Source organism: Mesoplodon mirus (genome assembly GCF_964341445.2).
Source record: "Mesoplodon mirus genome assembly, chromosome: 12".
In the NCBI taxonomy this organism is placed as follows: Eukaryota; Metazoa; Chordata; class Mammalia; order Artiodactyla; family Ziphiidae; genus Mesoplodon; species Mesoplodon mirus.
In genome coordinates this window covers 50,137,318-50,164,698 of record NC_138988.1, presented here as the reverse complement: position 1 = coordinate 50,164,698, position 27,381 = coordinate 50,137,318, and the positions used below count along the sequence as shown (strand labels likewise).

Sequence of the window (27,381 nt, the reverse complement as noted above, 5' to 3'; positions counted from 1 at the left end):
ATACAGTATCAATAGCTTATTATTGCTGGTCAGAAAACAGACTTTTGCTCCAGTGTTTATTTAAAGGCTGCAATTGTCTTTCAAAATCCACTAAGAAAACTGCCCCCCAAATTCAGTTATGATGTTTTAAAGAGAAAAGAAAAACAGTGAACAGAAAAAATTTACTCCTAATTTGCATACATAACTTTTGACAAAATAAAATATGTGAAAATGCTGCATCGTAATACGTGTTAAGAGAACGATTCCTAAATTTTCTACCAGTTTTTAAGAATGTTGCCAGGACACAAAATCTGCAGTAAAGCCCAGGCCACTCAATTAGGTTCTGTCTAGAGAAAGCCAGGAAATAAGGGTAGGTTTGGCTTATAACCAGAGCATTTTTTTTTAAACAAAAGTTTTCCAGAATTGACCAACTGAATTCATGTATACACGATACAGCAGGCCAGGAGGATTTAGACAGGCAGCTCTTCTTTTCAGTTTTTCACAGTCTCCTGAAGTTTGGCTTCTTGGTGAGCCAGTGGATGGCCTGTGGAGGGAATAGCTAGTGGTTTCTGTCCCTGTGTCACTCTCCCCTTTCTCCTTCTGGAGTCTCTGAAGTTGAGAAAAATTATGGCCTCACCTGGAATTGGCATCTGCAGGTGTGACCAGGCCCCCCATAGGAATGATCAGGCCACAGAGTTTCCAGCAGAAACACTCCCAGACAAGTTATAAGGAGAGTTTCAGACCAGAAGGGATTTCAAAGACCTGGCATTGTACAAATCACACATGTGTGTTCTCTCTCTGTGTATATATGTATACATATATACACATAGATACACATACATATACACACACACATATATATATTAAATCTTAATATTTAAATTAGGATACTAATAATACCTTTTGAGGGTAAAAGTAATCATATATGTTAACATGCTTAGAATCCATTGGTACTAACAGATTCAGATTACCTTTCTTATCATTATGTACGTGATTTGTGAGGCAACAGGATCCAGTCATGTTCTTTACACATCTTTTTCTTTTCAGTGAAATTACGTAATTGTTTGAAGTGTAGAACCCTTTTTTGTATATACCATACTTCAACAAATACAGAAAAATGCTCTCCTAACATACTATTTCTCTATAATACTGAACCATCCTGTCTTTGCTTAGATGCTAGTAATAATGAGTGAATGACTCTTTTTGTCTTCCTAGTTTTCAGTCTATTTGTGAAAATTAAAATTTGTTTCAGGCTTCATCATGAATTCCTCCAAATATTCCATGTTCTACTTTCACATATTCATTTTGGATGAGTTTTTCTGACCGTTGGGCTGGCCTGCCAGCCTTCCTCCTTTTTTTCTTTCCCCCCTTCCTCCTGCCCTTCCTCCCTTCCTTCCTTCCTTCGTTATGAGTAAAAAAAGTTATGTTTTTTTTCCCCTCTGTATAGTTTTCCCCATGTTTACGACTTGGACTTTTTATTAAGGAGATTGTATCTAACAAAAATGTTTCCACTTCTGAGCATGCCTTGCTATATATTATGATGCAACTATTGACTTCTCTTATCTATGTTTAAAATCTTGAAGGTATCACAGATAAGCCAGTGGCTCAAAAGCTGAATATTACACATTACATAAGACTGACAGATGTTTCATTTCTACAGTAGATCAAATCCTAAATTTGATTCTTTCGCAGATAATCTCAGCCTGGCCATTTCCACATCGGAGGCTTGGAGGTACAGTCTTGCAAACTTTTAAACAGCTGTTGTTTAAAAGTTGTTTTCGTCCGTTTCACTTGTTTTCGTTCTTTGATCTAGCACCAGATTTCCAGCCCCCATTTCAGGAATCCTGTTGTCCTACTGTGTTGCAGGGATACTACATCCCATCTGACTTTTAATTTCAAGGTTGCACCTTAGAGATATCAAAGTGCACGCATTAGCCTCATGTCTTTCTTCCTAAAGTGTCCGTTTAAACTAGGTCCACCCACAGTCCCCTTTTTTTGAAGTCTCTGAAAATCAAGTGTGTTTCAAGGCTATTTTGTTCTAATCATACGACACATGTTCCAAGCTAATAGCCCCTTCCCGACCCTTAGCTTAAGCATTATACACCACACCCCATGAATAGAATGACCCCCAATCTTCAACTTCACCATCAGGAATCCTCAAAGAATTTTTACATACAGCTTAACCCTGTTCTTCCAGTAGTCATGGGACCCTTCAGCCCTGGGATCTCAGGCCCACATCTCTCATCACCTGGGTTGAAACTGACCATGTGTCTCCTGAATTTCATCAGTAATTTCTGCCAGTTCCCTTATATAGATGGTTTGATAACCTGTTTTTTCCCACGACAGGTAACTCTAGCAGGTTCTAATAACTCACAGAGCTTACAGCAGCACATAGTTTTGTAAGATTATCCAAATGTATTAGATATTTTAAAATATAGAGAATTTTAAAAAGCACACACCTGTTTTCCCTGGGCTTCTCTGGATCGAAGGGACTTGTTGGAAGGTTTGAACAGGGAGCATCCCAATAGGAGAGTCCATCAAAGTAGAAGGCATTCACCTGCAAAATACTACAGTCTCAAATGCAACTAACTCTCTAACAGTCCCTTAAAGCAAGAATGTTTTCTTTAAAAAAAAAAGTTTTGAGGTCAGGCTTGAGGCAGGGAGCGGGGGAGAGGTCATGGGTATCTGGCCAAGCTTTTGAGGTACACAGTGGTCATGTGATTGCAGTTGTGACATTGAATGGGGGCACACAGGCCAACTTTAAACGGCAGCCCCTATCTTTCAAGTGACCGACCACAGCTCCCTGTAGGCGACTTTGCAAGCAGGGCATCTCGGGTTTAATCAGCATTGCCGTAGATGGCCCCAGACCTGGGGGAGCACGCACATGCACATTCATATGTCTTAAGTAGGAAATTACCTGCCGGGTGAGTCCTGGGATACCTGGCAAAGAAACAGATTCTGTTCCACCAATGTGTTGTAAGTTTCCTGAAAATGTTTCCCTCCCAGGGATATATCCATTTCTCCTCCCGGCAAATTGGTACAGATTGTGTTATTGCTGTGTGTGAGGCGTTATCCATGGTCCCAGAGACACTGGTCCAAGAGCCCTCTGTCCAGGGAATTTAGAGTCATTCTCCCACCCATGTTTACCACCTGGAATGCTTTAGATGGTTTATATTTAAAGCAGGATCCTAAAACAAGCCAGACCCTTGATGGCTTAGAAGTAAAGGCTTTGAGACACCATATTGCATATTTGCCTTCTTTTCCTAGACATTTGTTCTCCCTGAGTCTCTGTAAGTCCTGTCTCTGAAGCCACAGAGGTTTCACTCCCTGCCTGCTTCCCTTCTCTTCGAGGAAAGGAAGCATCGCAGGAAATGTTTTCCCATCACTTTCTGCAGCACTTGAGGTCCCAAATGCAGACTCTTTTCCTGAAGAGCATTCCTGAACATCCTTTGGTGGTTTTGTTGTTAACTTACTCTCCCACATCTACAATTTAAATAGTCTTTCTAGAGATTTCACTGTGGTGAGGGAAAATTCCAACACCGTGTTGCTAGCCATTAAAACCAAAAACATGCGGATGTCAAATGAATTCATGTATCCTACATTTCAAGTGCCTTTTCTCCCAGGAAGTCTGAGGATAGTAGGAATTATTTATTGAACACTTAGGTTCTTCTCTAGCAAATCTGTTGATCTCAGCCCAGTGGCTTTCTGGTTTTCATGACTGTGTTTGCAGGGGTGTCAGTATGGAATTTTGTGTCGTGCTGTACTAGGCAGCGTAGAGAAAGCGGAAAAACAAAAGAGGAAAAAAGTTCCCCACATTCAAGAAGGGGCAGAGATGGCCGGTAGGATGTAGATGTATTATCCTCCTCTATGTGGGCTGAGCACCATTGCACTGCAGTGGGGGCATGTCATCCTGAGGGGCCAGATGACACAGGTGAGGGGCCTGATGAAGTGAGCACTGGACAAGACTCAATGGAAGAAACTCGATGTAATAACTGAAAAAATGTAGTTTAGAAGGAATGAGAGGCACTACTTCTGTATTTGTTTTTAGTCTGGAAATGTGAGCAAGGCCTAAATGTCTGGCCAGTTTAATTGTAATCATACATTTGTTGGATGCCATCATTTTCATGAAACTCAGACACTATCAAGGCCCTAAAGAAACTCACCTGCATGTGAGTCTTCAGTTCAGGGTTTCCATGCTTTCCTTTTATCTAATGAAAACGTCTCCCCATTGTTTTCTGTCACTTATACCTATTAGTTCCCTTAAGATTGCATTCAAATTAGCCTTTGTGAATAGAAGACTTTGAGGTTGACAGTGGTGTGCATTTTTGTATTGTATGCTTTAGTCCTCTGGATGGGATTGCTTTGCTCTCAAATCCCTTTGTCCGCTGAATTCTCTAGTTGGGTTGTTAGCTGTCCCCGGGGACAAGCACCATCTCTTTCCTTTCTCTAGTGTCCTATCCAAAAGGCCACACAAGTGTAGGTGCTCTCTAGGTAAGCTTGGACTCTTTCTCTGAATGGACTGCCCATTATCACAGATACACAGAGCTCAGTCAGACCAAAGCCCTCTTGAGACCCTGCCATCCAGAAGCATGTCATGGTTTTGCCCTATTAGTGGCTGTTGGGTGTTTTCCCTTAACCTTGCCACAATGGTTAATAGGTCTCTGGATGGTTAGATGCCTTGGCTTTTGGGGGTTGGAGGAAGCAGAAAAAATAGTACAGTGACAACAAGTCCTGCTGTGTGTCAGGCACTGTTCTCAACACTGAGTTAATACAGAGGTAAACTAACCAGGCACAAATCTCCGTCGTTGTGTAGCTTATGTAATAGTGGGGGGAGAATGATTTTTACTACTTGGTTCAAATATTGAGCCTTGTTAAAAAGTGACTTATCTGAGTGTCTAAGATCTGGGGATTTCAGTGATCAAAGTAGCCAATAGCCAGCTGCCCTAACACTAAAGAGACAAGATAAGTAGGCGTGTTGTCTTGCCCACTATAGATTAGCAACAAATAGTGCAGTTGATATGAGGATAAAATGTAATAATCTATGGAAAACACTCATTCCAAAATCACCCATGTGGAAGTAAATACTAAAAACATTTATTGGTGTGGTTGTTGGATCTTGTAGAAAGAGCTTGCTATCAATATAGTAACACAATTATAGCCCAGAGTCACCCGACAGAACTAAAACTCCCTTTGTTCCTGAATCTCCTGAAATTCCCCCTGCTGTACTTGGGATGGCAGCAGACATCCGCTTCTGGTAAATCTCTCTCTCCTGCCTCTCTCCCTCCCTTTTGGGTGTAGAACTCGCCTCCTGCGGTCATAGACCCTTAAGACCCACACTTGAGCTTTTTATTTTGGGGGAACATCCTTCAATTCCTTTGCTCCTCTTGAAAATCCTTCCATACTTCTGCTGTTGTAGGGGGGTGGAAGGGGGTAGAGCTGAGGTCCTGGGTGGGTAATTTAAACTTCTATGTTGATTCACTTTGATTACATTTAGTGATGGTGTTAGCTAGTAATAATTCTGAAGAGGCAACCTTAAGGCGTGAAATATTCACAGGCTGTGGCACCAAGTAACACCCCTTGACGTAAGGGAGAACAAAGACATCGTGGCCGTGAAAACCTCTTATTTTTCCCAGTTTATATATGGATAGAACACGAATCTTATCGTCATTTCAAAAACGGACAGAAGAACAATTTATCGATTTATCTCTGCTTTTACTCATTTTATCTAAACGTCTCTTCCTTCTTTTCTGCAAGAAAGGTTTTAATGACACACACATTTAGCTCACCCTGTGGCACCTATAACTGCCTCACATTTGTTAAGTTTCATTGCTTTTGAAATGACAGATTCTTCTTTCACTTCTTGTAGGAATAAAGGACAAAGAGTTCACATCAGATGCACTGAATAAAATTAGTATTTCTCCCCACCCTTTTTTTTAAGTGCCTTTTCTCTTCATGATGAATTTTTATAGTTTTGAATTCTTTAAGCCAGAGTTGAAAATATGCATTTGTGATAAATCCTTGTTCCATAACAAGGTGTCTCCAGTATACATAACTGAACATAAATAATAGATTATATTCTTGGCATCCAGATTCTCTGAAAGAGGACATCTTAAAATACTGCCTTGAACTGAATTGAACTGAGTTGAGAATACAGAAGTTCTGACGTCTGTGAGATTAATAATGCTCAAGCAAAAGTATCATTTCAATTGATCATCCCCCCTCCCTTCTCTGAAATAGTGTTGTTTGTCCCAGGAAATCATGGTACAGTGATACCGAGGGAAAGATTTAGGATAAGTGTGTAAGTTGGTGAGATTCCTGGAAGATCTAACTATTTAGAAACATTTTTGTTTGAACAGAGTTATATGGTATCATCAGCAACAAGATCCCAGCAGTGTTATTTACTTTCCCGGAAAATTTGTTTTAGTTACACTTGGAATAAAAAAGCAACTTCCCAAGTCGGAGATTCTGGCTCTTTGCTTAAACATTAGGGAGACACTCATTTCTAAATGTTACATGTGTTCTGGCACCAGTAAATTCAAATTCATTGTTCCACATTAAAAAAAAAAAGTATAATGCTTTCTGAAAACCCTGGGCACACTTTATCTGGGAATCTTGCAGGCATGTGATTTTCTCTATGGCTTCTGGAAAGACAGGTACCATGAGTTCTAGAAGTGAAGGAGGAAACTGGGCAGATAACTAGCAGATATCTTGAGGTCATTCTGATGACTATGGCTTATGGGCTTTCAGGAGTTTCAAAGAAAAAGACGAAGCACAATGTCTAGAAACCCACATGTGTCCATAAAATATTAGGGATAAAATCGGGAAAGAAACACACATACCATTATCAGACAAACTGTTCATGAAGTTTCTGGGCAGTATTTGCTGGCTCATGCGACAGGAAGGGCAATAGTGGTCTAAGGAAAAACAATGTGTAGGTGTTTCTTGCAATATCCCGGGAACTAATTGCACAGATTAGATAAGCCTCGTCTATATTTCTAATAGAGCTCCAAGTCACTAGAGGAACACGGAGTTTTAAAAAAAGCTCTGATCCCCAGTTAAAATGACAATGTTTTTTACCCAGTTCTGCCACTATCTGTTTGTGGATCTTCTCCAAGTCACTGGATTTAATATCAGCTAGACTAGCTGATTTCAAGGTTCTTTGCAGGGCTGTGGTTCTCTGGGTACTTTTTTTTTTTTTGAGTTTGCACATGGCTGGAGGTTGGTGATGCTACCCTGTGTATGGCTAAATCATACCTAGACTCTTAACAGATTGAGGTAGGAAACATACGGTGGTGATTAGCCTGCATGGCTTATGAAAGTTGAGGCTATTTTAAAATCCTGGGACTGGTCCCAGGGGTCACCCAGTCAAACCCAAACAAGCCTCAGTGCTTTCTCAGTCTCGGATTGTTTTCTAACATGGTAGCGGGGCCACTGGCCCTGTTCTCTCTGGCATTAATTGTGGTCAGAAAACTCTCCTTATCTGCAATAAAAAAATATGCAGGACTTCCCTGGTGGCGCAGTGGTTGAGAGTCTGCCTGCCGATGCAGGGGACATGGGTTCGTGCCCCGGTCCGGGAAGATCCCACATGCCGCGGAGCGGCTGGGCCCGTGAGCCATGGCCGCTGAGCCTGCGCGTCCAGAGCCTGTGCTCCGCAACGGGAGAGGCCACGACAGTGAGAGGCCCGCGTACCGCAAAAAAAAAAAAACATGCAAAATTACTGAGTCAGTGATGTGACAAAGCTGCTGATCAGCTGCCCCATTACCTGCAGCTCTCTCATTCAGATGATTGACGGCTGATGTTTGTATTGCACTAAGATGCGCCCAGAGTTGTCTTGTGCAGTTAGAAGTGGTTTCTGTTACCTTTTGTGGATGAGGACACATTGGCCAAACATGCACTGATTCTAGTAGAGGTGCAGCAGAAAATTCTCTGCACATCACTGCATCCTAACCTTTTATTCTTGCAGTGTCCACATTGGATGGTTAAATAGCAGAGCTTATCTTGCCAAAGATGAGACTGCTAAGATGATGAGGAGGAGGAGGAGGATGGTCCCATTTATTGGGTACCTGTTTGAATCAGTACAAACCAAGGCAGGTTACATCCACCACACTTGTCTTTCTATGTATGTGTTATCAATACACCAGAAGCATTTTGTAAACTAGGCCAGTTCCTCTCTTGTACTATCATTTTCTGCCTTTGATCTGTTTGTATGTATATTGATTTGTCTATTTTTCATTTATATCATATTCAAGAAGAAAAAAGTTTTTTAGATTCTTTTATTGTGACAAAATATACATAATACAATATTTATCATGTTAGCCATTCTGAAGTGTACAATTAAGTGGCATTAAACTGTGTAACCATCACATCTGTGCCCACAACTTTTTCATCATCCCCAACAAAAACCAATTAAACAACAACTCCTTTCTTCCTTACCTCCAGCTCCTGGTAGCCTCCCTTCTACTTTCTGTCTCTATAAATTTGCCTGTTCTAGGTACTTCATGTAAGCAGAATCATACCATCTTTGCTCTTCTGTGTCTGACTTATTTTACTAAGAATAATATTTTTAAAGTCCATACATGTTGTAACATGTATCAGAATTCCATTCATTTATAAGGCTGAATACTATTCCATTGTATGTATATACCACATTTTGTTTATTCATTCATCTGCTGATGGATACCTTTTGGCCATTGTGAATAATGCTGCCATGAACATTGGTGTACAAATATATGTTCTAGTCCCTGCTTTCCATTCTTTTGGATGTATATTTTGGAGTTGAATTACTGGGTCATATGGTAGTTCTATGTTTAGAAAGGTAGGTTCTTATTTTTTTTCCTAGTGCTAACTTTTGAAGCAACACCAAGTAAGGCCAATTCCTTGTTCTCTGAATATGTTTTAAAATAGCATTAGAAAATAGCTATGTTGTCCTCCCTAAGTCTTCTCTTGTTTAAACTAAAAATTGCAAATTATGCAACTATTTTTTAGAACTCAAATGTAAGATCTTTTGTCCATCCCTGCTACATTTCACTTTATTACTTTCATCAATTAGTTCACTCTATGGGGATATCCAAATATTTATTATGGGACCCAGTACATTATTTACTTCTCCCAAGTTTATGTCTTTCTTTGAAATACACTGAGAAAACATTTAAGAAGTATAAAAGCAGAAGTCATCTTTATTTTCCAGTTCATGAATCATCAAGAAAAGGATGATGAAGATAAAATTGTTTAACCCATCTTTAAAATTTTTCATGTGGATCCATTAGAAGTATTTAACTTTTAGCTTATTTTACTTTTTTGAAAAAAAAAGGATTTTTTGAGATTGTGTTAGAGCATCCTTGCAGGTGGTAGAGATTCCGTAAACAGTTGTTATAAAAGTGAAGAATTGAAACATTGGCCTTTTTCCTTCAGATGTTTTTCCCGAGATCAGACCTTTCTTATTTTTAAAGACACTTGTGATTATTGTGGGGCTGTTCTTATATCTAAAGCTTTGACATCAGTTTTTTCCATTACTGAAGTCTGCCAAATGTTGATGTAGGTTATGTTTGTGTCCAATTTGCTATAATAATAAAGAAGAAAAAGTGATATTCTACGTATGAGCTACTGTATGTTTATAAACTGCCTAGCTATCAAAGTTGAAATAAGAATATTCATGTAAAATACTTCTACCTTTAAACCCCTAGTATGAAAATTCCTTTTCTTAAATATCCTCCTAGGTTCTTCCTCCAAAACAGTTGTCTGATCACTTTGGCATTTGCATGGTGGTTCAAGAATTTTACAGAATGCCTGTGCATTGAGTTGACCAAAAAGAGTTTAATGAAAGGGTAGAACTCCTGGTTGAGTATTTCTTATACATGTATTGAAGAAGACATTTTTCTTTGGAAAGTAAACTTATGTGAAATTCTCTTATTGATGTTTTTCTTTCTTTCTTTCTTTCTTTCTTTCTTTCCTTCCTTCCTTCCTTCCTTTCTTTCTGGCTGCATTTTGGGTCTTTGTTGCTGCGTGCAGGCTTTCTCTAGTTGTGGCGAGCGGGGGCTACTCTTCACTGCAGTGCGCAGGCTTCTCATTCCGGTGGCCTCTCTTGTTGCAGAGCCACTAGGGAAGCCCTCCAATTACTTTTCTTCTCTCTTTTTTTTGTTTTTTAAGTCTTTAAACTTAATCTTACACGTTCAAACTAACTCTTTTTACTTTAACAGAATAACTGCTTTGAGACTAGGATGTGTCTTTGGTTGATAAGGGGTTGCAGCATTTAAATACCTTATGCAGCAAATTGACAGATCACTAATATCACAGTTTGCTAGTGGCTTACATTTGCAGAACTGTGACTAGCTAAAAGAAGAAGGAACAGTGCATAAGGGAAAAACATTTCAATTGTTCAAATAAGTAAATCTTGATTGTGTTGTCTCATCATAAAGTACCTATACTGATTGAGGGTAAAATTAGTCATCCTCTGCTAATTTTGAGTAGAAGGATTGTGACAAAAGTGACTAATAAAGTGGCCCTCCCAACTTGCTAATAGAATTTCATGTCTCATTTTAGATATCCTCTGAGAACTAAATCACTGCTGGAATTTGAATTAAACCCCAAGCTTTCTTTCTCCACATGACAGCCCAGTGATTAATATATGTAACACACACACACACATGTGCACACACAATTAGGACATGCCTATTTTGTTGGTGATGATGAAAGACAGAATATTTGGTCTTTTGCACGGTGGTTCTCTCCTCTCACCCTCTCTTTCTCATCCCCACAAACCCAGTTGCTACTACATGCAACTCTAAAGTCAACCAAAAAAATAAGACACAACATAATCTAAAATGGTCATTATTTTACTCATTTTCCTCACTGTAAATAGCTGACGACACCATTGATCAATTTCCTATAGCTTACTTATTGCCTGCCTTTCCTCAATATCACCCCCTAAACTGTGGTTAAAATATTATTTCCACTGAAAGAACTGCAGTGACTTTTATTTTGTGCATTTGTATAGAGTCTCCTTTTTCTCCCTCCCCACCTCCAACCATAACAATTGACACTTGGCCAGGATATCTATTAACCAAATGTTGGATAAAACATATTTGTTAGACATGATTTTGCTTCTTTGTGAAAAATGGGAGAAATTGGGACAAATGAAGATTAAATAGCAGTGGAAGAGTCAGGTTCGTTTGGGGAACAGAAAGCTGGACAAGGGTTGATTTCCTGGCACTGCTTTCTTAGCAAAGAGAACAGTTTTAATCAGTTACAAAAATATTTGTGATCCATATGTTCCTCCCTGCTCGCTCCCATATGCCCATATTCTCTTTTATCTTGGTGGATGATGACTTTATGATTCAGGGATGCAAGAATAATACCTCGCTGGCTTTAGAGCACAGTGCTATTTCCAAACGTGTCCTGGTAATTACGCACGCACATATATCCAGGCTGTTCATGCTTTGAGATGGTTACGTGAATATCAGTTTGTTCTTTCTTCGTGGAAAGAATTATATCTTGCATCCACCTACTGGGGCTGGAATAAGGCATCTAAGGCTTAGATTTGAAAACTGCATGGCCATTTCACTTGCTGGATTAACCACCACTGTACAAATAGGAGCATCAGGAAAAGGAGACAGGAAGGCTGCGGTGATCGTTGATAACTTCATTTTCTTTGGGAAAAGGAAAACAGAATCCAAAAACCATTTGGTAAATCCATCCATCACGGGTGCCTATTCTAAGACTTGTTAGATATTGAGCTGGTCACTTAAATAGATCCTAATTTTAAGGCATGTTGACTTCTATTTAGTAACAAGTTTTCATTATGTGAAACTGATAAAAATTGAGAAATTAAAATTACTGTTGATGAGCAATGCATTTGATCCCTAAATTCATGTTTCCTTCGCAATAGTTATATAATTTTTAACGACAAAAGAAACACTTTTTACAGCCAAAGTATCCATTTTAATAAGACATAAATAAAGCTAGAAATGATTGACTGTATAAGTGATTGAATTTTCAACAGTTGTTTTCCTCTTACACAACAAATGGTGTCGTAACCCAATAGGCTGTTAATAAAGCTGCGGTAAAATCCGATGAGGAGCCAGCTGTGCTCATGTCAACTTGGGAGGGGGCAGCGACGGGGAGGCAGAGAGGGTTTCTAAACTTCAGAGTAAATAACTGAGATGCATTTAGTGTTTTCAAAGTCGGGTATATGGTGGAACACGTGCACAAGCTGTTGGATTTAGCAGATGTGCGCCAGGGTAGAGTTGCAGCAAAGGGAGAGAGATACAGCTTGGTTTTGGCAAACGTTATTAGGAATCCGTCTCTCTCTTTGCATTCAAGCTGTATTTGCCGCTGCTCCTGTAGGAGTTGTAAGAAAAAGAAAGTACAGGTTATAGCAGGGATTGTTTTCAACAGGCTCAAAGTTTGCAAATCTGTTGAATCCCTCTGACAGTGTTGCTTTGGTTTCAAACAGAATGCCCAGCTGACGGTGGCAGTCCTGATTGGGAGGGGCCAGTAGGTGGCGGGTAAATGATGCTCACACAGCAAAGAGAATATTCGGAATTCTTCTTCTCAGACTGTCAGTGGAGAGGAAAGAGCTCTCTCAACAATACCACCGTGAAAGTTTTCTTTTTTCTTTCTTTGTTTTTTTTCACTTTTATAGCTAATGCCTCATTAAGTCAAAAATCTTTCAGCCTTCTTAGGATAACTTTCAGAAGAAAAGAGTCACAGGAACAGCACTCAAGTAGATTATATTGATCTATAATTAAGACAAAAGCTTTTGTTAAAAACGGAGGCAAGACTTTTGCTCAGAGGTGATCTGGATTGCCATTGAGGCAAACACACAAGCTTGTTTTTTTTTTTTTTAATATAAAGTGCGAGATTTCACTAAAAAAGGTTAAAATTGAAGTGAGTAATCTTCGGTGCATAATGCAATTGTTAATTTTAGCTCGTTGCGTGGGTGCCGCTCTGACTTGAACAGCCGGCTGTAGCCTTCATTAGAGAAGAAGCAGGCAGCTCGGGACAGGTGGAGTGGATCAAGCCGTGAACGTGATTTGCTGGAGGCCGGTCATTAGTGTTAGAAACTCAGTCTTGTTTATTTCGTCCCTCACCCTTACCATGGTTATTGCAATTATTGTGACTGTTGACTTTTCGTCTTTTTTCAGGTGGATGATGTGTCAGGCTGTGTAAGGGAATCGCACGGAGATGGGCGTTTTGAACTGTTAATGGGGACATGGGACTCCCGCTGTCTCTGATCCCTCGTGTGGATTTTCCCGGCGTAGAAGGACAGAAGCCGCTCGTAAGTCACCAAGACCGACAGCAGAAATTCTGCGCAAAAGGTAAAGGGCTATCATCAGATGGCTGTCATCTCATCTGTATATTTTTCTCATTCTATAAATATGCCTGTTTGCATAAAACGGTTCATGAAAGGCAACCAAAACAGACAGGATCTGTATCAGGGATTCATCTGCCTTAGTGTTTGTAAAATTAGAACTCAATTTGTTCTTTTTTTTTTTTTTTTTAAAGCTGGCCACAATCTGTTTTTTATTGAAACCCTCTGGAAAAAAAGTTAGGGCAACAGAAGTCCCATCTCCTCCCCCCCACTCAGTACATTGAGAAACAAACTGTTTGCTACTGGGAAACAGAACTTTTTGTTTGGTTAACTACACACATCCCCGGTGTCACTGAAATACAAGAGATCTGTCAGCTACACTGAATGGATATCCTCAAACCTCCCCAAACATAAGAGCCTTGCTCACCAGGCCCTCACAGACTCCCAAGTACCATCCTTGAGGAAAACTTCCTTTTCCATTCCCACAATCCTTTGTCAAGTGAGCTTGTCCTGTCATGGTAGGTCTTAGCAAATTTGCAACAGATATTACTGCGTTTTAGATTTTTCTCGTGCTTCCTATGTCCAGTTGGAAATAAAGTTACTGAACTAGTAAATGATAAACACTCCAGAGAAACATATCAAGACACTGATTTGTCCAGTAATAGTTACCATTGTAACGACTAGGAGCAGGGCAGTCATTACTTGGGAATTTTTGTGAAAAAACTGACTTTCTAGTCTACAAGGTCTTTCTCTATTTTTCTTTCTCCTTCCTTCATCTTTTCTTCTTTCTTTTCCTCCTTCCTTCTTGTTTTTCTTTAAAAAAAATGGAGGAGGAAGTAAATGCTAAATTATTCAGGAGCCCCCTTTGACAGCACATCAGAAGGGGAAGTGTCAGGGCTTCATGGAAGAAGGGAGAAAAAAGTACTAATAACAGGCTTACACTTTGAAAAGCCATTTCCAGTGTCTGTGTAGTCGTCTCTTGTGAGCCTGGAGCATCGGAGTTCAGTTGTGATAGCTTCTTCTGCAGAATCTCTGCAACATCAGCCACCGACAGGGCTTGGGGAGGGCTTCTGCTTTTAATAATGTCACTGTCACTTTGAAGCCTGAAACTGTTGTCCCTGAAAGGTTTATTTCCAAATTTAGATCCTATATGTATACTGAATTATTACCTCTTACATTGACTTCTGCCCCTTGGAGAGTGTACTGAATCCTTTATACCCAGGAAGGTATGTCTGTGGTTGAAATTTGCAAATGATTTATGAGTCATCTTAGAGATGCTGCAGAACCCAGTACCACCTCCCGACTCAGAAGTGGAGGAAGAGTTGGAGAGATACTCTCCTTTTGCTTCTACTTTGTAGAGGAGCATAGGGACCGGGAGACGTGTGGGACTTTCATGTCTCATTTTAAGATGTATTGACCCACCTTGACAGCAAGGTGCATTCACAAGAGCATGTGTATGTGTTTGGAGGGGCGTGGACAGGGCAACTGAATCTGCCTTTTGTGTTTGTCTTGGGTACTTGATTTGATCTTGTTTTATTCTCCTTTTGTGTAAAATTGTCAGGGAGGCTGGAGTTGCTTATTTGAATTTGAGTACAAAGGGAGAAATTGAATATCTCAAGAATAATGGTCAAGACTTCACCCTGTGCTGACATTACTTTCTGATGTCTTAACCTTGTAGGGTGTCAAATCTTGTTATTTTAATTTGCATCTGGGAGAATGTCTGAGCCAGGAGACCTGAGTCAGACCATAGTGGAGGAAGGCGGGCCTGAGCAGGAGACGGCCACTCCAGAGAATGGCGTGGTTAAATCCGAAAGTCTGGACGAGGAGGAGAAACTGGAATTACAGGTGAGCCTGGAGAAATCCCATTTCTCATACCACTGTGTGCATCCCTTTCTTTCATTTTGAAGATACTCTGAAGGTTTGAGGTTTTTTTTGCTTGTAAAGAGTTTGACTAGTAAAATAAATAGGAAATCCATAAAACGAATCTTCTCCTTTCCCAATTATTAGTCTTCTTTTTTTTTTTTTTCTGACCAAACAGTGCGTTCTGGTCAAAATGCCCTTTGAAATGAAAAAAAAAAAAAAAAATCCGAAGAACATATTTAATGACTGAATTTGCCCACAGCTTCTCCATATTAATTTCCAGATCACCTCAAGGAGTTTGTGGAGGACTTCTCCTGAGGCAGCTTTACACTAGCTGAGTTATAAAGATGGGTTTGTAGTCCATGGAATACAGCTCATGACAGACTAAGAAAAATCAAAGACATGAGCTCTGTTGACCTTCCTGGGAAGGCTAAGCTTCAATTCTTATTAGCAGAAAAGCCTAGAATTCCCAGCCAGAGAGAGAGAGAGAAAGAATGCTCTAGAAGGGGTAGGGGGAAGTTTGGGAGTGATTGACGGTACTGAAAAAGTGTTATGATTAAATACTCATGATTTATGAGAGAAGGAGGTTTGGTAGAAGGAAAACAAACTGTACTTGCAAATAACCTGTATCGATTTTCTCTAAACCAAACTACAAAAGTGTTAACTCTTTTTATGTAAAAAGGGAATAGAGGCTGATAACAGCGTAATGGCCAAAAGCCTTCAAGGCCGGCTTTTCCCCTCCCCAGGAACTGCTGTAAGGAGGGAATGAGAAAAGCTAAATGGTCAAAAGTTTGGGGAAGCAAGAGCTGGGGGAGCCCTCCCTGATGGTTATAATACCTTGTTGATGTTGTTATTGATTTTTCAACTCTGGTGACATCTTTTTCTCTCCTTCTCCCCTGTCCCCTCTCCTGGTTGTTGGTGGACTGTTTGTTTCTTTGTTTGTTTGCTTTATTTTGTTTCTAACATACAGAGGCAACTGGCGGCTCAGAACCAAGAGAGAAGAAAATCCAAGGTAGGGTTCTGGAATTCTACATTGACCTGATATCATGGTTGCATGTGGATTCACATCAGGGTTAGAGGATTTGCCAACGATTCACATGGCTGTATGTGGATCTTGGCTGCACCAGTGCTGCCTGCATTTAATGGGGTCGTGTTGATGTCTCTCTTTCTTTCCCGCTCTATGTGCTTTTTTTTTTTTTTTTTTTTGATGTGGACCATTTTTAAAGTCTTTATTGAATTCTGTTTTATGTTTTGGTTTTTTGGCCACAAGGTATGTGGGATCTTAGCTCCCTGACCAGGGAACGAACCTGCACCCCCTACATTGGAAGGTGAAGACTTAACCACTGGACTGCCAGGGAAGTCCCTCTATAGGCTTTTTAATTAGAGCATTTAGGGTTCACATAGCTGCAGTGTATATATTTGATCCTGGCAGACTTGACAGTGCTTTACAAACAAATAGCTGCTTGTTTTCTTTTCATTTTAAATCAAGTTTGGGGGAAATGTTTTAGTCTGTCTAATTAGTTTCTGCCTTGAAGTAAACAGGTTCTGGTGTTTAGCACACAATCTTCAACTTTTAAAACATCTTCTCAGTCAAATCACTTCCAAACCCAGTTTTAGTAGAAATTAATTTGTGTTGTCTTTTTCTCCTTGTACTTTCGTGAAAAGGCAGCAATTCGTTCTTTGTACGTTTCCAGTGTGATGGGCACAGTTTGCTAGGCATGTTCCTTAAATTCATCCTTCCACATTCTCCTCCACCTGCATCTCCATCAACACAGGGGTCTGATGCTTTAAGCCAGTGTAGACACTGCATCCCCATCAACACAGGGGTGTGATGCTTGGAGCCATTGTAGACAGCACTGAGCAGTGGATTTGAAGCTTGCTTTTAAAACTCTGATTTGAGAATGTCCAGAGAAAGTGGAGATGATTCGACAGCCTGAGGATATTACCTGGGTTTTTTTTCTTTATTTTCCTTTCCTTCTCGTTTCTTTTCCCTTCCCAGTCAGGAGCAGGGAAAGGTAAACTGACTCGCAGCCTTGCTGTCTGTGAAGAATCCTCAGCCAGACCAGGAGGGGAAAGTCTTCAGGACCAGGTATACCCCCTGTCATTATGGATCATTGCATGAACGGGATCTACCTTTGTGTGCATGAGTATTAATTTGGCATTAAATAGTGTTTGGGGGAGCAAAAAACAGTTCAAGAAGGAGAAAGTCTTCTGGCTTCATCCTCTGTTTCTGAGACATTCTATATTAGTTGAACAGTTTGTCACAAAGTATTACATTTGTTTTTTTCCAGACCCTCTGAAAACTGCAAATGGAAAGGAATTCAAAAGAATTTAGATTAAAACTTAAAATGTAAGCACAGTCGTGCTGATATTCCTCAAAGGCTCTCTCTTGATAAAACTGAACCAAATATAGTTCCAAGTATCCCATCTCCTTCCTTATTGGAGATTCTTACCTCCCCAAAATGCACTTGCCTATAAAAACACAAATCTTGGCTTTTATGAAACTTCAGAAATAGTGAATAAGGTGCATTGAGCTTTGGAGACATACTTTTATGGCCTTTGGTGGAGATTTCTCACTACTGGAAAAATTGTCCAGAAATAAATCTGAGATGATGGTGAATTTGAGTTAATATTATTAATACATTGCTGCATATCCTTATACCTATTTTTGCTCCTTATAGCAAGACTATTAAGCTCTAAAATTTCAAATTCCAACAAAACCCTTCTGTGACAAAATGGGAAACTTCACATCATATTTATTTTTGTTTGCCTTTCAGGCATCATATTCATTTTTATAAAAAATGGTCTTGCTGCTAAAAAATTTTCCTTATTTTATCAGAGCCTGAGAGCAGTCAAGACAAGTAAAATGATTTATCTGAGCCCAGAGGAGGAAAAATTGATTAAGATAGCATTATTTTTGTTGGGCCTTGTTTTGCTTTGCTCTTTTTACTTTAATTAAAATAGTCTAAATTCTCCTCATGGGTACAGAGAGCATTGAGCGCACTTTCTTTAAAAGGACCAAAAATAAATTCCTTATGGATTTTGTCCTAAGAGTATTTTTTTTCCCTAGCCTCATTTCCTTAATATGCTGCCCATGTCGTAAGGCATGGTCAGGCTAGCTTTCAGTAGCCATCCCTATGTTTCATACACAGGCTTTATTTTACTTGGGCTCTGAGAAATATGTGGCTTTTGTTCAGCATTTTATTTGTGCTTCTTCTTTTAAGGGAGATTGAAAAGGGGGAATAATGTGAATATCACAGCTTATATTATTCAACATTGATTGATGGCTTGTGATGTAATGCACACAATATATGTTAACTCTGCAGAATGACAGACTCTGGGAGAAGTAATGCCCCAGTGGTCCCCCACTTCTAAGGCCAGGCAGAGGAGGACAGCCTTTATAGATTTCATCTGCTTTTTATCCTATTTGACAAGTACCAGGAGGAAATTTTTTAAGAGATCATCTGTATCATTGTGCCCATCCTGGACCTAAGTCTAGGTTCTCCATACAATTGGTGCAGAGAAATAATGAGGCAAACGGTGCTTTGTTCCTGCTGGTTCCAAGCTGAGTAACTAAGACTAGCTTTGTAGAAATTAGAGCTTGCAAGCCTCTCTTTGGACTGGCTGAGGTGTGGTGGAAGCAGGGGGGCTGATAGACACACAAATAAGCGAGTGGCCGTGCTACTTTTTTTTAGAAAATAAAGAAGCAGACCTTTGAGCTTGAATGCAATGCCTTCATTAGGTACTACCGGCACTTAAACAAAATGTGGGAACTGAATCCCTGAGAACACTGGCCGAAGTATACAGTATACGGATTGTATTGCTTCCCCAATGTTTGTATATTCACAGTATTTGGAAAACTGCCTTCATTTTCCTGCGTGGGAAAAACTCTTGCTACCTGTATTACTTGATCTCAGACCCATAGCTGATGGTTCAGCCTGTCCTTAAGTTAAAGGAGTTTTGCTTTTCTAATGTTATACTATTTACCTATCAGTGTATTACTGCAACTTGAATCATTCTTTTCCTGTTGTTGGATATAAACTTATCCTGTACCGATGTATTTATTAATACTTGTATTTTATTATTGAGCATATCAATAAAAATATTAAAAAAGAACAGATTGTTTTTTACCAACTCTATAGCACTTTTGTGTGTTCTTTCAACACCAGAATGTGTAGAAAAGACAGATATTTTTCTGAGTATGGGATTTGTCAACACACGGCATGAGTTTGTACATTTTTTTTGGTAAATGATGTCCTTTAGCCTGTGCTCTTACATTTATATTTCCAAGCCTCTTTGATTTTAGATTCAAACTTACCGAGGCTGGATGGTTCAATCGGTTTTGAAGAAGCAATGAGACCACTGCCATGGCCTGGTACCATCACTTTCCTCCCCTGATCCACTGTCGAATCGCTTCTTCCCCACTCAGAGCCAGAAATGTTCCAGCTGTTTCCTTAACAAGTGGAAGCAAACCGTAACCCCAAAGTCTGCCTGAATCTTTGCAGACTGAGACATTTCTGTCCCAAGTCCGGTGATAAAAGACCTTACAATCAAATTACACTCAGTTTTACATAATTTGTATATGTCCATCCCGAGGATAAACATGTGGATATCAGGAAACCCAGCTAAGATAAATATTTACCATGAGAAGTTGTTTTATTTCATCCTCTGTATCATGCATCTTTCCAAACATGGTGACTTTTTATTCCAGCCTGGAATACACAATGGAGCCCCTCCCAAAAAAGAAATTTGGCTTTGGAGGACTTTTGTTTTCTGCTTGTTAGATTAGCTAGATTTACCAAGAACCATTAAGAATCCCAGATTGACCATAATTTGAGGATGTAGGGGCATAGTTTAGTCACATGTAGAGGAGCATTAGTTTAGTTATCAGTGAGAAACACTATTAGTCATTGGGATTTTTTTTCCTACATCATAAATGTTAATGTCGCTAGTAGAAGAAAGCTTTCCTATCAAATCATCTCTTACATAAGAGCCAGTGGGCTTAATGTTGGCTCATTTGTCATAGTTTTAATCATAGTGTAGTTTTTTCATAAAACTGAAGAACATAATTTGGCTCATTCTTCTTCAAAACAGTGAACATACTATCAACCAAATGGCTGATATATGAGTTAATACAAAATGATCTGTTTTCAGTGAAAAAATAAATATAAAAGTGGATCCAGTCCCAATACTGTAAATGGTCAACCAAGCATCAGTTCAAGAGAATCTTACATCTTGGAAAGGATTAACTGATGCTAGAATTAAAATAATATTAAATATGTATATATAACTGATGGAAAATATAGTCCTATTTTCTACCTTTTCTAAAAGGCAGTGCTTATTGTAACCATATATTACGATGATTTGTTAATAGCCTTTGTAAACAATGTATGATAATAACCCATACCTAGGATTCCTGCAATTCTATATCTTGAGTTTTCATAGTGATAGAAATCATTATTGATATGGTTCTAAAACAGATTTTTAATTGTAAGTTGGCTGTCATGGCCTTTATTTATGTCTGTTTTCTCTGTAATTATGATTCATAGTATCTGTCTTTCTGTGTTTGTGCCAATTTTTCCTTACAAGGAATTATAGAAAAGAACTGCAGAAGCCTCTTTTTTTTGAGACATAACAGGAGCTGTGATGCAAGCTTATTGATAAAGAAATTTTTTCCTAGGTGTTTAAAAATAAACCTGTAGAGAAAATAAATGTTGTTATCTACGGGAATTTAACTTGCTTATGGTTAATATTCATGAGGCAAAGTTTTAGTACTATATACTTCTCATGACCTTCCATTGACTTCTGAAGTTTAATTCACCTTAAAGGGCAATTATTTTTCTGACAGGTTTAATTTTTTACCATTTAAGAAAAAAAAATCTGCACCTGGCTTTCATTTTCCTGTTCTTAATAATCTCTATGCAAAATGGAAACCAGACAGAGATTCTTAAATCTGGCCCTAAATTATTATATTTTTTCCCCAACAGGAATCAATTCATTTACAGCTTTCCAGTTTTCCCAGCCTGCAAGAGGATGATAAATCTAGGAAAGATGACTCTGAAAGAGAAAAAGAAAAGGATAAAAACAAAGATAAAACCTGTGAAAAACCCAAGATCAGAATGTTATCAAAAGGTGAATGTGAAAATGTTTCCTTAACTTAATTTGGACGCATAAATAGTCACAGAATACATTATAGATTTTACACACATGTCACCTCCCACCAAATTCTGCATATAATTTTATATGTGTACGTATGTGTGTGTGTAAAAGGTGATGTGACCTTGATTTTTTTTTTCTGTTCATGGTGTCATTTTTGTGTATCTAGAAAGGTTATTTTTAGGATCACATATTTCTTTGGATATTCGTTTGGATATCCTATTTTCAATGAGAAGTTTGTACAGGGGAGTGAATATAAATATGTTCTTAATTCAGGTTTATTAGTCCAGTTAACTCAAACTGATGAACAGTAATAGTACCCAGTTTTATATCTTAACTTTCATGTTTATATTAAAAGACAGATAGTGGATTAGCAATTCTCAGTCAATAAGTGGTAAGTGTTGTTATCCCCAAAACACAGATGTATATACCAATGTCAATGGAACACATATTAATATTTTATCTGGCACAGGTAAATTTGGTCTCTGCAACCCATATACTGCTCCATAATGTCTCATTTAAAATATACACACTTCTACTTCAATAAAAATTCTTCCCCAAAAGTTATTCCTTCTAAAACCCCAAATCTACAATCCGGGCTTTTCAAATTGTTGCCTTACATATAATTGTACAAAACTAAAACCAAAAAAAGAGAGAGAGAGAGAGACAAACAAAACTAAGTTGAAATGAAGAATACCATGAATAAATAGCTTGGCAGTAGACTATTTTTTTAAAAAATAACTGAGAGAGCATAGGGCATCTGATCAGTTGAGAAATGACAACTACTTCTCATATTATGCTCTATAACCACATATCTGCCTATAATGATTATCTCTGCTGCTGAATATCTAAAATCGAGGTGTATCCAAGAGTAAAGAAGTACAGCTTCCTAAGATGGCTTTAGAAATTAAGCTTTAGCCAGCATCAAAAGACTTGAAAGACTTGGAAATATTTAGTGCCCTCCTATACTTTGTATTGATTATTATTTAGACAGTCTTATAACAGAACTTTCAGTTTTTGCCTTCTCTGTTTTAAGAGAGAGTTCCATGGTATCTCAAACTCTTGAGAGCTTTCTCTGTGGGTTGGGATTACCCCTCACTGTCACGGGGAGGTCGTGCCCTTGCTGATTGACAGCACAGAATGAACACATGACATTTGACTCCACCCACCCACCCAGACTGTGCCCACTTCCTCTCCTATGACAGTTGGGTCTTTCCACACTGGGAATTTACTGGGTGTTCTCAATCCCCAAATCTAATTTTCATCCTGATGTAATATTACCAGGTTGCTAGTTTTGTAACATGTATCTTTCACACCAATAGCTTCACCTAAAGTTTACCTGAGCAAAAGGGATCGGGAAAGGTTGGGAAAACCTTTTCCACCCCACCTCCCCATCAGCCTTTCTGACAACTCCATCCTGCTATTTGTTTCAGATTGCAGCCAAGAATATACGGATTCTACAGGCATAGACTTACACGAGTTTCTGATTAACACATTAAAGAATAATTCCAGGTAAATTATTAAGTAAACCTCTCATTTCTAGAAGAGTCAAGTAGAATATTACAATCAAACTCATTAATCCAAACACTTCTAAGAAGAGAGTTGTAAAAGGCAGGCTTCTTCTCTGATGTCTTAAACTGTCTCTTGTATTTTCTTTTTTCTGCAAATAGTTTGCATGTTTACTGTTTATAAATAGTCTTAATTCCTGGGTACTTATCCAATGAATAAATTACAGTTTACAAGTTCTGCTTTTCTGGTCACAAAGAGATACTGATTAAGGGGGAAAAATAGAGAATGAGAATCAATGTCAAATAAACCAAATATGCTTCAGTACAGCAATAGAACCAACTACTTAGGCTTAGCTTTGTTCCAGTTTTCCTATCAATTTAAAATATAAAATTTACTTGATGTGTTTTATGGGCCTAATACCTTGCATGCCTTAATTAATATTAAAAACTACAGGAGTTTCAATATTACAAAATACTTAACAAGTGAGATGATAAATAATCTTAAACAGAATGGAATTACAGGTATTTGGACAGAATATTCCAGAGAAGAGTTAGATACTGATTTGTAGCCACATAGATTTAAACAATCTTTTCCATACATATACATGAAATTGTTAAGTCTTTGGGAATGGAAAGTACATAAAGCCTTTTCATTTTAACATTTATTTTGCAGAGACAGGATGATACTCTTGAAAATGGAGCAGGAAATTATTGATTTCATTGGTGACAACAAGTATGTTAAATTGCAATGCCGGTTAATTAATCTGATGTGTCTTAGTTTGGTATTTGGGTTTAATTATTCATTCTGGAAAGATTTAGGGATAGATAAAACATTATTTCATGTGTTTGCTGACTCATTAAATAGAGATGCTATTGGAGTTAGGAGCTATGTGCTGATGGGAATTGTTGCTTGGACCATGTGTGCTCCTGCTTGTTAAATTCCTGACAAAATGGCTATAAACAGGGGGCCACTGATTAGCATAGAGTAGCAGTAACAAGAAGCGACTCTTTTCATTTTTATTACAGTTTTTTAATGGGCGCCAGCTGGCTGTAGTCAGTTATGCCTGGAAATAATTGTACTGCTTTCAGTGTCAACCATGTAATGACATATCTCCAGATAGGCATCTGCAGTCCCGTATTATGTCATGTCATTTGTCCTGTGCCTGGCTCTGTTGATAAGGTATCCTGGACCAAAACAGAACACTTCCCAGTGGACATTAAGTTCTCTGTGGTCTGAGAAATGTGCAACTATAAAACAAAAACACTTATTGTAACTTAATCAATACATCTGTAAGTGGAAAATGTGTCTGGAAATGAGGACATCAAGTGATGCCAGAAATGAAATAAGCTTAATGGTTTGGATGAAAAAGAAATGGTTTTGTGTGCGTACCTCTAAAATGTACTACAGGCCAGAAACGAATATGCTGATTCTGCTGTTTCTTGTATTCCTTTCCAGTAATCATTATAAAAAGTTTCCTCAGATGTCGTCCTATCAGAGGATGCTTGTCCATCGAGTGGCAGCTTACTTTGGGTTGGATCACAACGTGGATCAAACAGGGAAATCTGTCATCATCAACAAAACCAGCAACACAAGAATGTAAGCCCCACCACTATATTTATTTAGCATTTGCTTTTTCTCTTGTGGATTCATTTATAAGAGCAGAGTATAAAATTCAAAGTACATGGCATTTAAAATGTGCAGTGTTATTTATCTCTTGCTCTTATCAACAGTAGTGGCATTTATCTATAGAAGATTATCTGAGGACCAGGAAAGTTGATAAAATTTAGGCCATACTGTGTATTTATTGCCTGATCTTTTACATAACTCGTGAAGCACAATTTTCTTCCTTCCATCAGTAATCCCTGTGATTACATGCAAAACATGGAACGTGTTATGTCAAATATACCTCCAATGAAAAATAACAGACATTTTAAAACAATAATGACACACATAGGATAATTGTCCTTTTCTTTGTTTTTCTGGTTTATAGACATCGATCTTACTGTGATTTTTAGAATAACAAAAAATTCCAAACCTGGAGACAAAAGTTCTGCCTCTAAGACCCAATTCTTTTACTTACTAGCTGTGTGACTTGAAACAAGTCATTTAAAATCTGCCACCTCAGTTTTTTCACCTGTAAAATGAGAGTTTTTGAGCTGGCTAATATCTAAGTTCTAGATCTAAAAGGAGGTTGCTTGTTTGGTTTTGCTCCTTTCAGTAATTGTTTGCTTCTATCTTAATGACTTTTCATGGTGCCACTGAGTCACCAAAAAGCATAAGATGAGTAGTTATTTGCTTTGGTAATTTGTCACTGTCTCTCTTGAACTCATGTCTCCTTTAAGTATAGCACAAACCACTTTCATAGCAAAAATACACATTAAACTCAAAAACTGTCCCTATATAAAGCATTCTCTTAAGACATCTGTGTATTATAATTTCTTTTTTCACAGTGTTTGGTAAATTGTGTAAACTGCCTGGTTTTTAGGAATGCCATGTTGGTGAAGGGAACTTTTGTATCAAGCACAGCAGCATGGTTAAAACATTATTTTCTACACACCGGAGGTTGGGACTTGTTGGGATGGAGATGAGGCTCTTTCTCTGCTCAAGACTCAGTCTGTGTTCAGCAGACTGAGCGTGAAAGTCATAGTGGAGAGAACTCAAACTAGGAGATCTGGGACTGAGGTTGGCTATTATCTCAGGAACACTGAACACTTCACTTCTCTGGGCTTCAAATTACTTATTTATCTGCAGGAGAGTTTGAAATGGATAATGTTTAAAGGCCCTTGGAGCTTCAGAATTCTTGGGTCCTATGGTTGCATTCTACTGTGCTGGCAAAATACATCTTAAAATGTATTAGCTTTCCACTTTATCTGATTGTTGGCACATGGACCTCCTATTCTGAACAGTAGTAGGAGTGAAAGATTACTGTCCTTTAATCCTTTACATCTTCCCTCTCCATCAAATACTCCTGGTTGTTGCTGCTGTTTTTCACTCTCCATTCTGGTTTTTCTTATGACGTTCTGATACTAATGCAGGGACACACTGATTGCAAAATAGGCAAGCAAGTGCCTCTTTCCTTCTAATTTCACCTCTTTCTCAGTAAGGCCATAACAGACACAGAAAAAGCCCATAGGTCAAGTAGATTGGTACAGTTTCAACTAGTAGAGATAGTGCATTTATGTTTAATTCACTGTGATTTTGCAATCGCATCGTCATAAATATTAATACACACGTTTGAGACCTGTTTCCTTCTATGATAGTTTTTGAGAAAATAAACCAGCGTATAAAGGCTCTCGGTAAACTCTGAGTGATGACTCTGAACTTGCTCAGTTTGATGTAGTAGTCGCTACTTATGTATGACTATTTACATTTTAAATTAAGTTAATTAAATTTAAATAAAATTTGAGTGTTAAGATTCAGTTCCTCAGTCAGGCTAGCTGCATTTCAAGTGCACCTGTTAGAGCATATATAGAACATTCCCATTTCTTCAGAAAGTTCTATCGGTCAGCTCTTTTCGAAATCCTTACGATTCTTGCAAGTTTCCTTATACCGCTAAAGGACATAATTTGTCCCTTAAACCTTTTATTTTCTGCCAATGAGCATCATATTTTCATAATATCAGACTTCTTCCCTTCCAAAAGAGCACTAGATTTTCTTTTTCTTTTTTTTTTTTTTAAATGGCCAGTTTCCAATAGACCCCATGTGTTCATGCCTCCAGGAAGAACAGAAGGAGAGTTTATGCAGGGTACACCCTTAGGTATTGCTGCTACAACAAAATGCCCAGGCTGCTAGACATTTTGCCTGGTTCCTGCTCTTGATCCTTACCTCTTGATCCTCACTCTGTGAGTCCTAAATAAAAAGAAATGACCGTATGTCATGGACAATCAAGATATTTTCTGAAGAGCCGAGCTTAATAATCTTTCATCCACAGTTGTCAAGGCCTACTGTCCTATTCCAGACGCCTTTCTGACCGTCCTCGATTTGAGTGGCTCTTGCCAGGGTTGAGATGGGGATGGGGGAGGTTAATATCTTTTAGGACAAGAGAAAAGGATGAATTAAATGTCCTTTTACAAATGTCCTTAACAAGTCACATTTCCAGGACCTGAATCACTTTGGGCAGTTTCAGCAAAGGAGAAAGAAATATTGTTCTGTGGGAAATGATACATTTGATGTTTGAAGTCTGTTGCCATGTTCTCATGGAGTTGAAGTTTGAGTGGGAACATCTCTTCAAGTTCTAGGTGTCTTGCATTTCTTTGACTCTGAAAATTTCAAGAGTTGTGCCATCAGCACAATTGGCATGTGATGGTCGTGGGAACCATATTGATTTAGATATATTATTAGATGAAAATGTTTCCATTTCTATAAAGGAGGGAGGCTGAGACGGAAATTCCTCAGATGGTTCCTTGTGGGTTTTGTGTTTTAGGAATACCTTTTCAATGTGTACAGTTTTATGCTATTCTGAAGCAAATACATTACAAATGCATATTTTAAATGGCACTGCAGCTTGGGAGAAATGCAGAAAAACGTGGATGGAAGATATAAAAATGAACTAGAGGGCTGAGGGAGAG

The 27,381-nt window shown here is 38.6% G+C and overlaps 1 protein-coding gene across 1 annotated transcript in view; it reads left to right on the top strand.

Annotated features, from left to right (window-relative positions):
- The first annotated feature begins 13,230 nt into the window (after positions 1-13,230).
- ARPP21 (cAMP regulated phosphoprotein 21) overlaps positions 13,231-27,381 on the top strand; it is a 118,296-nt gene continuing 104,145 nt past the window's right edge. Inside the window, exons 1-8 of the mRNA XM_082637802.1 lie at positions 13,231-13,295; positions 14,967-15,133; positions 16,119-16,160; positions 17,148-17,237; positions 21,136-21,280; positions 22,738-22,816; positions 23,486-23,545; positions 24,269-24,409. Coding sequence (XP_082493928.1) covers positions 15,005-15,133; positions 16,119-16,160; positions 17,148-17,237; positions 21,136-21,280; positions 22,738-22,816; positions 23,486-23,545; positions 24,269-24,409 — 686 coding nt within the window. The 5' untranslated portion in view covers positions 13,231-13,295; positions 14,967-15,004. The remainder of the gene's footprint in view (positions 13,296-14,966; positions 15,134-16,118; positions 16,161-17,147; positions 17,238-21,135; positions 21,281-22,737; positions 22,817-23,485; positions 23,546-24,268; positions 24,410-27,381) is intronic.